At 43.3% G+C, this 12,380-nt stretch overlaps 1 protein-coding gene across 1 annotated transcript in view; it reads left to right on the top strand.

Moving 5' to 3' along the window:
• The window catches only part of LOC122927196 (potassium channel subfamily T member 2-like), a 190,012-nt gene that overhangs the window by 40,793 nt on the left and 136,839 nt on the right, over window positions 1-12,380 (top strand). Inside the window, exons 2-6 of the mRNA XM_044278815.1 lie at window positions 7,208-7,287; window positions 7,582-7,684; window positions 8,802-8,849; window positions 9,817-9,865; window positions 11,408-11,467. Coding sequence (XP_044134750.1) covers window positions 7,208-7,287; window positions 7,582-7,684; window positions 8,802-8,849; window positions 9,817-9,865; window positions 11,408-11,467 — 340 coding nt within the window. The remainder of the gene's footprint in view (window positions 1-7,207; window positions 7,288-7,581; window positions 7,685-8,801; window positions 8,850-9,816; window positions 9,866-11,407; window positions 11,468-12,380) is intronic.

The following is a 12,380-nucleotide window of genomic DNA, read 5'->3' as shown; positions in this document are numbered from 1 at the left end:
CCGAGTTACCTTGATACTGCCCATGGTGTCAATCCAATTGTATTGAAACTACCACACAGCATGCAAGAAAAATGGGCAGACCAGGGCTCCAGATACAAGAGAGAACACAATGTGTCTTTTCCCTCTTTCTTTTATTTTTCCAGATTCATCCGTGACCAAGCTCGGAAGAATAATGATCCCAGCTTTGACTTCTCAGAATACACTCTACCTGCTTCATCCTCATGCTCAAGGTACGACAACACAACAAGTAAACGTAGAGACTTAAGAGGAACAGTATCCATTAGGAAAACAAACGTCCCACTTATTGCAAAATCCACTACTAGGAAGGACACCCCCGTCCTTAAAGAAAGGGACCCTAATCGCATGTGCCCTATCCACAAAAGACCTCTTCCTTTAAAAGAATGTTGTGGGCTCAGGGCAAAGACTTTGCAAGAACGCAGAGAGACACTCAAAGAGCTTGGAGTGTGTTACAAGTGTTGTGCTTCGTCAAGTGATGTGGCAAAAGACTGTAAAGCTATCATCAGGTGTGCAGAATGCAGCAGTGACAAGCATGTTACAGCAATGCATCCTACTTTACCTCAAGACAACGCTTTTCCTTAAGCCGCAACCAATGCCGTCGCACTTCATGGCGGGGAGCCACCGGCTCAAGAGCTAGCTGCAACGACTGTCTCCTCCTCCTGTATGGAAATATGTGGCAAGGAGACTGGTTCCAAGTGCTGTGCAAAAGTGTGTTTGGTTAACGTCTACCAAGAACGGCAATATAAAAAGGCCACCAGAATGTACGCCATTATAGATGAACAAAGCAATAGGTCTCTGGCGAAACCTAAATTCTTTGAGATCTTTGGCATAACGGTAGAAGCAACACCATACACCCTAAACACTTTTTACTGGTCGTGTAGAGACTTATGGCAGAAGAGCCACTAGATACCTTATCTCCTCCATTAAAGGGAATGTTCATATACTCTTGCCAACATTAATTGAATGCGACCAGATACCCGATGAAAGATGAAATTCCTAACCAGAAGCTGCATACCATTATTCCCACTTAAAACATCTAGCTAATGAGATTTCTCCTATGGACATGAATGCTGATGTCCTACTCTTGCTCAGGACAGACATTCTGAGAGTCCACAAGGTGTGGCAACAATGCAACGGTCCTGACAACGCCCCCATATGCACAGAGACTCGATTTAGGCTGGGTGATTGTGGGCAATTTATGTATAAATAAGAGTCACAAACCATCTCAAGTGAATTCCTTCAAAACTTTTGTGCTAATTAAAAAATAGTCGCACAACTCGCTTTAAGCCATGTGTTTATCATTACGAGGTAAAGGAAAAGCTTTCCAACCTCCTTAAGGCACCAGACATTATTCCTACCCTTTATGACAACTTAGGATGATCAGTGTTTTGTACAACACCAGAGGACAACCGATTAGCCTTGTCCATGGATGACAAAGAGTTTATTAAAATAATGGACAATGGATTCTTCAAAAATGCATCTAACCACTGGGTTGCACCTTTACCTTTCCGTGCTGTAAGAGCCAGACTTCCTGACAACCGGGAACAGGCACTATCCAGATTCATGTCCTTGTAACATATGTTAAAAAACAAACCCGAAATGAAAAATAATTTTGTGGCCTTCATGGAAAAGATATTTCACAATGACCATGCAGAGCCGGCTCCACCTTTGCAAGAGCATGAAGAATGCTGGTACCTTCTCTCCTTTGGAGTATATCCCCCACGGAAACCAAACCAGATAAGAGTGGTACTCGACTCAAGTGCCAAACATAATGGCGTATCTTTGAACGACGTCGTTCTCACCAGTCCAAACCTGACCAATAATCTGGTAGGAGTACTTATGAGATTCAGATAGGAGCCAGTTGCCATTACTGCAGACATTGAACAAATATTCCATTGCTTTATCGTACGGCAAGACCACATAAAAAAAATGACACCAGCAAGGAAATGGTTGACTACCGCATGAAGGTAAACGTGTTCAGTAACAGTCCTTCACCTGCTGTTGCTACATATGTATCAACCAAAGAGAAATCGGTACTATATAATATCCTTTAAAATATTTTTTTAAAATTATTATTAAATGACATAAAAGACATATACAAAAAAACACATGAATGCAGAGATCATACAGAGTGCCATAAAAGACAGTCCACATTAATATCACTTGTTAGCAGTTGGTATTTGCTATACATACAGCTATATTGCTGTTAGAAAGCTGTGCAGGGGCGCCCAGGTCAGCATACAATATCAGACGGCTGGCTCTGGCTATGCTTACAGCTATCCCAACTTACAATGCATCTAGCATAATTATAGATCGGGTTTAGATGGTATTACTGATATTGTGACCGACACCATATAACCTATAAGTTATGTCATCTAGTGCTGCGGTGTATCAAATTAGGCCGATCCAAATCTCTATTTCTTACGCTATATTCAGCGCTGTATGAGTGTGGGCTGGCTCGGTTTGGCGTGCGCTCCTCGACGCGCGTTTCGCTTTATTGCTTCATCAGGAGGGTTGCTACATATGGCCTACACAGGGCTGCCTCTGATGGCGAGTCAGAGTTTGGGAAAGAATTATAGGCATCAATGGACTCAAGCTTATCAAGGCTCACCCATGAGACTTTGATTACCTTCCTTGCTGAGGTATCTGCTATCGTCAATGCAAGACCCCTTGTACCTGTATCTATGGATCCAGAATCCCCTGCCATTCTCACTCCAGCAACCCTTCACACTCAGAAGTTTGGATCTATTCCTAATCCACCTGAAGAGTCTTCTTCTGGTAACCTATATCAAAAAAGGTGGAAACATGTTCAACATCTGTCCAATTGTTTCTGGAGCAGGTGGAAAAAGGAGTACTTAACCCTTCTTTAAAGACGGTCAAGCCAAACTTACAAATAGGAGATCTTGTTCTCAAGAAAGACCAGAAGGTAGAAAGAAATTCCTGGCCTATGGGTCTCATCTCAAAAATCTTCACCAATGAAGATGGCAAGGTACGTAAGGTGGGAGTGACCATCGCAAAACAAGGCGATCCCAAGTACTTCATCAGGCCTGCATCTGAGATTGTTACCCGTTGAGAAATTATTTAATTTACCTTGAGGAACCTTGTAAGAACCTTTCTTCCATTTAGTCGCCCATCTCTAGACTATTCCTAAAATTCGAGACATTGGACTGTTCCTGTCCACCCTTACTGTGTTTCCTTTCTTGCCTTTTGTTTTTCAGGTTCCAGTATTTTCTTTGAACATCATATGGACATTCATGTTAGTATGTAGTGTGAAATCCTAGGATTTCAGATGGGGAGCGTGCTGTCCCAGCATTTATTTATTCCGTTTAGATAAATAGCTGCTTGTGTTATTATATCATTATCATGTTAGTTAATGTTGCCAGCCTGTGGTCATTCTTGTTATAGGTTTCCTGAAATGTATTATGTAAATTTCATTGCCTTTGCTCTCTGTTCTACTCCTCCCTTTCTGTGACATCACATCCTGTGCTCTGTTCCTGTGGCTTCCTTTTCTGCAGCAGACTCAGAGCTAGTGAGAGCATTTCGTTTTGACCTTTAATGTCCTCTAGTATCCTCTAATTTCCTCTATCTGTTTTGATCAAGGTAAATTCAATAAATTACTAAAGTATCTCCACAACCTAGGGATATTATTAAGTGCAGCTATCTACCATTGCTTGTACATAGATTACCACTCACAAACAGTCAGAGACTTCTCTAACGTACATCTGTGGCAAAATACTCTGCAAAGGGAACCCAAACCCACCGACAGCTTACACAACCCCTCATCTTCTTCTAAGATGATTGTCTCACACGCAATAGCACTGGAAGCAGGGAACGTGATGGGAAAATATGGATTTTTTTGTTGTGTGGATTGCACTGTGGACCAGAAGATGAAGAAAACATCAAGGTAGAGAAAAATATGTCCAGGCTGGAGGTTGATTGAAAGACTGAGTGACCAGGTCTGGGCTTGTTAGTAGGAAGTAGAAGCAGTAGATGCTTTGTAATAAACACGCTGACTTCCAAATTGAAGAAAGATATGAACACTGGGGACTGGCGAGGGAGCAGCTGGCGCTCTCATACGTATAAGTGACCATTTATGAAACCTTGAGGAGACTTTGAGATCATTAACTAAGGAAGCATTCACATCACCATTATTTTTCCGTTCTTCTGATTTGTGCTGCATGCAGTACTTTTTTCCCTCTAAAAAAAATGATCTCAGACGGAAATCATTCAAATCGGATGCCAAATGTGCATTTTACAGAATCCTTTTGTTTTTTTTCTTTAATTCCTGTTCTTCTGACGGATCAGAAGAACGGTGATGTGAACTCTCCCTTAGAGATACATTATAGAGTACCAGGACGACTCATTACATTTCTTCAAAGAGAAGCATAGAAAGAAGGGGGACGTTGAAATGGCCCAACAGCGAACTAGATGATCTACCAATGCCCACACAATAGTTGGCCCTACAGGTCTAGCAGAGGACAACCTCATTTGCAGGAGACTTTGGCGCCAATCACTTACTTAGAGTCATCAATAACCTAATACATCTTATTTATTTGTCCAGTGGGCCCAAGTGAAAATAAGGACCAAGACCAAGGTGGTGGAGGGACAATTGTCCCAGATGCTGGATGTCAGGAGGTTATCACCTCTGATTTACAAAATATGGGCCCTGGTAATGAGATCTGCCGATGGCAGTAGGGAATTAAATTTTCCTGCTCTCTGCCACTTTGCTCTGTGACATCTTAGTAAAAGGTAGATATCGGGAAATTGCTCATAATACCATTCTATATTACACAAGAAAAAGTGTTTCTTAAAATGTAGAATCACTTAAAGGGTGAAGAACAGGGGGTTGCCATAGACACTGCACTTGGTATAGCCAGTGCCAACCCCGTCGAGACACAGACAGTCTACATTACAAATCAAGAAGTCTAGTTAACCAGAGCCTCTCGGGTCAGAAGACGAAGGGTCATCCAGAAGGGTCAACTGCATTGAGGGTGTCGAATAGATCTAGAAGTCGTAGCAAAGACTAATGACTTCTAATGGATTTAGCCGCCAGAAGTTCAGTATCAGCTTCAATTCGAGGATTTTTTTTGTGTGGCAAGACAAGGGATTATGCTAGTACAATACGCCGCAATAATTTATTTTGAAGTAGGGTTATTTAAAGGAGATGAAGGATGTACAGATGATGCTGCTAAGCTGGCAGGCAATCAATGCCTGCTGAATAACTAGGCTTGAAAAGCCAGAAGAGATGGTTTCTGCTGAGAGGAGCCAGAGAAATTGAGCGCAGAAGAAAGGTTCAAAGGCTGGGAAAATGTAGGATGAAGAAGTAGTCTCATTGTGTACCGCTTTCCAGATGTACCCATTTGGGTATTACTCATTTTGCCAAATTGTAATGGTTTTATCACTTCAGAAGCAGACTGTAACACAATGGGGAATGGACCCACTGAGCATACTGAATGGATTTGGTTTGGGGCCAGTCCTGAGAGGGTTGTCAAGGTAGACCCCTGGTTTTCATTCTTTCACCCCCATATGAAGATCTGAACTTTACTGCAGGGGCCACTGAGCCAATAACTCTAGGATTAGGCTCTCTTCAGAAGCTGCTGACCCAGGGTGGTCAAGAGACACCGGTCCATTGCACCAAGAGGACAAGCAAGAGCATAGTCAGTGGACAAGCCGAGGTCAGGACAGGCAGTAGGTAAGGGCAGGTGGCATAGGGCCAATACAGTGATCAGGCAGCTATGACAGACAGCACAAGGTCAATATGGTAAACAGGCAGAGGTCAGAACAATACAATAGCGAACCTTCACAGGACTAGACAAGCTAAGAACCTCCAGCTCAGGAACCTTCCCATAGGGAAAGGTGCCCTATATAATGATGCCGTTGGATGGGGACAGAGTAGAACATGTGCAGGCTGACCCGATAAGAACTGGGGAGAGCGCATGTGACCGAAGGGAGTGAGCAGTAGGAAGCAGACAGGAACGGACTGCCTTCCGGGAGAGAGGAGATGCCAGCGGGTACAAACTGACTTCTCCAAGTTGCCTTCAACATGTCTGGAGTCTAAAACTCCAAAAGCTTCTGAGACTCTTCTAGATGGCCACCATGGGAGTGTAGAAAAGTCAGCCTGGGACTGCAATGTGAGCAACCAACACCTCTTGCTATCTCAGTAAGGATCACTGTGATGATCTGAAGGTCTGTATGCAGAGTACTATTGAAGTTGCTGGGGGCTGCTGGACAAAATATTTAGTTGGGACCCCGTTCCACCTCTAGTGCCCAGCCTACCTGATCCCTAAGTGTGGGATTGTGAAAAAGTAAACTTGGCAGTGTCACTGGGACTGATATTCGGGCACTGTGGATGTCACGGCAGTGGGGGCAATAAACATCCCTTGCTATCACAGTATGGGGTCACTTTCAATGTCTAATGAATACATGTTCCGACCACTCGGTTCCGTTGAGTGTGCAGGTGTTTTCAGTGGGGACAGGAGAGTGAGCTACTGCCAGACACCTCTCATGGGTGCTTATTTCCATTGCAGACAAAGCACCAGGCCTGTTGAAATGCCATCAGCCAACACCTACTAGACATTAGATCTTCGGCTGGTCCTGCTGAATTGGCGATTTTGGGTGCCGTTAGTCTAATTTTTATGAACATCTTTATATTTAGCTTGGATTAGTGTTGCAGACACCACCTCATCCCCTACCACAGCTGCAGATAGGAGAGGAACTTCTTAAGACTTCTGAGGGATCAGCAACATACATTCATGCCCATGCCTTCACCCCTAGGAGGCCCAGGATGTGTCCTTTGTGCCCTCCCTATAATATAGCCCTGACTGTATATTCGAAAGGGTGAAATAAAACATTTCTGACAACTTGAAGGGCCTTTAAGATTGATACATTTTCCTTTTGAGTGTCAATCACATGCCCCTGATGGCCTTTAGGCCTTGGGTTGTAAGCTCCACTGGTGATGGGAAGTGACTTGCATGTAAGTGCATTACACTCAGCATGAGAAGAGGATTAAGACATTGAAAATCTGACCTGTGATTTAATGTCATAGTTCTCAACTTTTTATGACTTAAGTGTGGCCTGGATTTAGGGTTGTTACTACATTAATGCCCCCTTTATTAAGTTATAGTAGCATTTGAAATTATGTCCTGACATTACATGGGTGACATTCTCTCTTTTTTAATTTTATTTTTAGGGTCCAAGTAGAATTTTATGTGAATGAGAACTCCTTCAAGGAACGTCTGAAACTGTTCTTTATTAAAAATCAGAGATCAAGTAAGTATTTAATACACAACAGAAGGATAAGGGTATATAACATGGAATATGCTCCTCCCACCACCGAGTGACCTAGACAAGTGGGAGGGGCTATGTGACATGGAGTCTGCTCCACCTACCATGGGTTGACAGAGAGATAGGGAGAAGCTAAGTAAAATGGAGTCTGCCCCTCCCACCACAGGGCGACCCAGACAGGAAGAGGAGCTATGCGATATGGTTTCTACCCTTCCAAGGTGGCACTACTATAGGGAGCTCTGGTGCAAGCTTTGCTTACTTTACCTTTGTGTTTTCCAGGTTTGAGGGTCAGATTGTTTAACTTCTTTCTAAAGTTGCTGAGTTGCCTTCTGTACATTATACGAGTATTATTGGATGATCCAAGAGAAGGCAAAGTCAACTGGTGAGTACATCGGGCTCTGGGATCACTGACCTTTCATTACTTATCGGGGGATTAGCTACCATACACATAAGACATGACCATTTTGGACCATTTTTGGCCCACCATTATCTTAGAATTATACCCAAACATTGATGTCAGACCATTGTCTGCCCCAAGTCTCATCTGCCAGATTTTTCTTGCCCTTTGTCGATCGAAACTACAAGTGCATAATCTTATCTGTATGACCAACTTTACAATGTTCCAATCTATCAGTCCTCGACAGAGGGTCTTCAGGACCATGACTGATCGTCTACATGGCTCTCAGGCTACAGTTACTTACACTGGTGGGCCAAAATCTGTGGGATCGGACAACTTTTATCTAAAGATGGCCAGCTTAAGTGGAGCCACCTGACTTTGAGTATAAGTTCTCTCAGCCAGTGTGATAGGCTCCAGCTCCATCAAGAGAGTCATATCAGCACTTGAGACGTGCCAAGAGGGCTATGCAAGGGGTAGATTGTCAGAGCTGCATTCATCTACAGTAAGCAGACAGCTTGAAAAAGGTAAGGTGTGGCGGGCAAGGGATCTTCTAGAAGAACAGTATAGATTACCTATCCTCAGCATAGGTCATCAATATCTGATCGTTGGGGGTCCGACTGTTTGAAGAGGCCATGGTGGTCGGGTGAGCGCTGCGTCCTATTCCGAGGCCAGTGATGTTCAGTGAAGTTCATTGGTCACATGGCCTAAGCGCAGCTCAGTCCCATTCAAATGCAATACCGAGCATAGCCTCTATACAATGTATGGCGCTGTACTTGGTATATTGTGAGCCGGACCCCCACCAATCAGATAGGTCATCAGTATTGTACTCCTGGAAAATCCCTTTAAGGCTGATTTACGAGAAGACTGGACGGCCCGGGTTACGGACTCCCTTTGTAACTCCTGTATTTTTGGGCTCATTATTTCATAGCGGCCCTCTTTCAGCACTATTTTTGGATTCTCGTTATAAGCTGTCTCTCTCTACCCTGAAATCTCTCACCTCATGTAACACCGCTCCGGCAGCCCTGTGCTTCCTGCTGTTCCTGTATTTTTAGAGTCGCCTCTTCTCTGCGCTGCTCATCGTATTATACCTTCTTTATTACAGCTTGGACTGCCCCAAACAGAACTACTCTTCTCAGCATAAATTCGATTGGTAAGACTTGTGGCATACATGAGGTCATCACGGTTTTGTTTTTTCTATGACAGATTATGGTAATGGAATGTTAGGATTAACATTTTTTTTTTTAACCCTTTAAATTTGAACTCTTTAAGCAGGGGCATGGACAGAGCTCATAGGGCCCCATATCAAAGCTTAGTATGGGGCCAAACCCCCACCCTTCCCCCAACGAGTTGTATGACAAATAAAAAATTTTTTTTACGTGGAGACAACCGGCATAAATGCATTGATGTATCCAACCCATGCATATCTAAATCCTCTGCACATGATATATTTGAAAACTGCCAGCCTGCAGCCACCACTAGGGGGAGCTCAATGCATAGGAAATCTGACAGTTACCATTAAACTAAGAAAAAATCCCTATATCTCTATGCACTGGGCTTCCCCTAGTGGTTGCTGCCACAAAATGAGGATTTTTTTCAGGAACAGCTCCGGGCCCCATAGTGTGGTCTTCCTTTATGATAGGTACTCCCACCGCCTTTAAATTAAGCAAGCTTTTCTCTGTGAGATGGAAATTTAAAGGGTCTCTTCGTGTCATGACTGTAATGGAAATAAGCTATTGGGTGCATTTGTACTCATGTATGACCTCCCCTCCTCCAAACTGCTGCAATCAATAGGCCCCTTGGTCAGGACACCAGCCCCATGACAGCTCATGTGATGCCCCATAGGCTCATGTATAGCGCCTCTCTGGAGGATCCATGAATTACACAGCTAACCCTTTGATTTCAGTAGGCACTGTGTAATACTCCTTTTCACCTGCGGTGGCACTGCAGGATGTCTGTTCAGCTTATCGCTGGAGCTCCCATCAGCAGGACATCCTGTGATCGCCCATCTACAAAATGGGATAACCCCTTTAAATGTAAAGCACTGTCACATGCGGTCTGTGGATACAGCACTAGAGAAGAGTGGGCCATCACTAATGCAATCACTGCTTCTTTTTTAGGACTCCTATTATTTGGGTAAACAGGCCCGTCCCTTTGTGGGGTCTTCAGGTAAGTCTGGCTATACATTACAATCTTAGTGCTCATACATCATCCCCTGACACTCATTAAGGCCTCATGCACATGACAGTATTTTTTCACAGTCCGCAAAATGGGGTTCCGTTGTTCCGTGATCCGTTTTTGTTTCCGTGTGTCTTCCTTGATTTTTGGAGGATCACCAGACATGAAGGAAAGTGAAAAAAAAAATCTAAGTCAAGTTTGCCTTGCAAATTATAAAAAAAAAAAACGGACGCGGATGACAAACGGTGCATTTTACGAATTTTCCACGGACCCATTGAAAGTCAATGGGTCCGCAGAAAATCATGGAGAACGGAACAACGGACATGGAACACAACAACGGTCGTGTGCATGAGGCCTAAGGATCTCGTCCAGGTCCTTATGGACTAGCTGAAGTATGTGTTCACTGTATGGCATCATTGCATATGCTTACTGTATGGAAGTATTATATGGGCGCTGTGTAGGCGTATTATATAGTCACCATCAGGGCAGTATTATATGGGCACTGTATAGTGGTATTATAGAGTCACTATTGGGGCAGTATTAAATGGGCACTGTATAGTGGTATTATATAGTCATTATCTGAGAAGTATTATATGGCTGCTGTATAGTGGTGTTATATAGTCACTATTGGGGCAGCATTATATGGGCACTGTATAGTGGTATTATATGGTCACTATTCGGGCAGTGTTATATGGGCATTGTATAATAGTATTATATAGTCACTATTGGGGCAGTAATATATTGGTGCTGTATAGTGGTATTATATGGTCACTATTCGGGCAGTGTTATATGGGCACTGTATAATAGTATTATATAGTCACTATTGGGGCAGTAATATATGTGTGCTGTATAGTGGTATTATATGGTCACTATTCGGGCAGTGTTATATGGGCACTGTATAATAGTATTATATATTCACTATTGGGGCAGTAATATATGGGTGCTGTATAGTGGTATTATATAGTCACTATCAGGGCAGTATTATATGGGCGCTTTATAGTAGTTTTACATGTTCACAATTGGGGCAGTATTATATGGGCGCTGTATAGTGGTATTATATAGTCACTATTGGGGCAGTATTATATGTACGCTGTATAGTGGTATTTTATGGGCGCTGTATAGTGGTATTATATGGTCGCTATCAGGGCAGTATTATATGGGTGCTGTATAGTGGTATTATATAGTCACTATCAGGGCAGTATTATATGGGCGCTGTATAGTAGTTTTACATGTTCACTATTGGGGCAGTATTATATGGGCGCTGTATAGTGGTATTATATAGTCACTATTGGGGCAGTATTATATGAGCACTGCATAGTAGTATTATATAGTCACTATCGGGCCAGTATTATATGTACGCTGTATAGTGGTATTTTATGGGCGCTGTATAGTGGTATTATATGGTCACTTTTGGGGCAGTATTACTCTTCATATCTCTCTTACACATGATATGAGCCATCTCCACATGTTGGCCGAGAGGACCGCACAGATCTGTATCTACATCATGTAACTATCCATTCTGTGTTTTATCAGGTTCTAGTTGCGTTAATAAGCTTTATGGAAACAATGCTCCTTACCTACCTGGGATATAAGGTAAGTCTCCATCCCCTGCATCCCAATGTGTACATTTCCAGTTTAGTGGTTCTGCATGTCTCTCTTGTATCAGTTTTCCTTTCCTTACATCCCTTCGTTATCCTTCCATGTCTTCTCTTACCTCTCTCCCCACATCCCGTTTCCCTCCTTCCTCCCCTCTCGCTTTCCTTACCTCTGCCTCCCATTCTTCCCTCACCATTGTTTTCCTTTCACACCTTAAAGGGGTTGTCACTTTTTGTAAAGGCTCAGAGACATGACAAACCTCCACCGATCCTCCACTACTCTTGTTCCTGGTCTTTCTTGACACAGAGGAAATGACCGCTCAGCCAATCACTAGCGGAGGCAGGTCACCCCTGTGGCCAGAGATTGGCTGAGCGGTCATTTCCTGTGTGCGGAGAAGAACCAGGAAGTAGAGACCAGCAGGGGACTCTGCAAGGGCTGAAGCGGGAACATTGACTGTCTATCTACAGTGCATTCAGAAAGTCTTCAGACCCTTTCACATTTTTAATATTGAGACCTTATTTTTCCCCATCATTCTTCCCTTAATCCCCCATAATGAGAAAGCGAGAACAGAATGTTGGAAATGTTTGATAATTTATTGAACAGGAAAAAGTAAAATCTTGCATTGACAGAAGTATTCAGACCCTTTACTCAGGACTAAGTTGAAGTCCCTTTGGCAGTGAATTACAGCCAGGCTCGGACTGGCCCACAGGGGAACAGGTGAATCCCCCGGTGGGCCCCTGAGCAAGGTGGGCACCTAGTCTGTCAACCCTTTTACAAGTGGCACATGGCACAGTAGACTTACAGCACTAGATATAGGTAGGCAGTATAGAGCCTATGTTGATATGAAAACCTGGGTACATAATTTAACAAAGCACCCAGTTTATTATTATAGACACATTGGGTGGCTGAG

The sequence above is a fragment of the Bufo gargarizans genome, chromosome 2 (genome assembly GCF_014858855.1).
Source record: "Bufo gargarizans isolate SCDJY-AF-19 chromosome 2, ASM1485885v1, whole genome shotgun sequence".
Lineage (NCBI taxonomy): Eukaryota > Metazoa > Chordata > Amphibia > Anura > Bufonidae > Bufo > Bufo gargarizans.
Note: the sequence above shows the minus strand (reverse complement) of the source record. Positions and strands in the feature narration are given on the sequence as shown.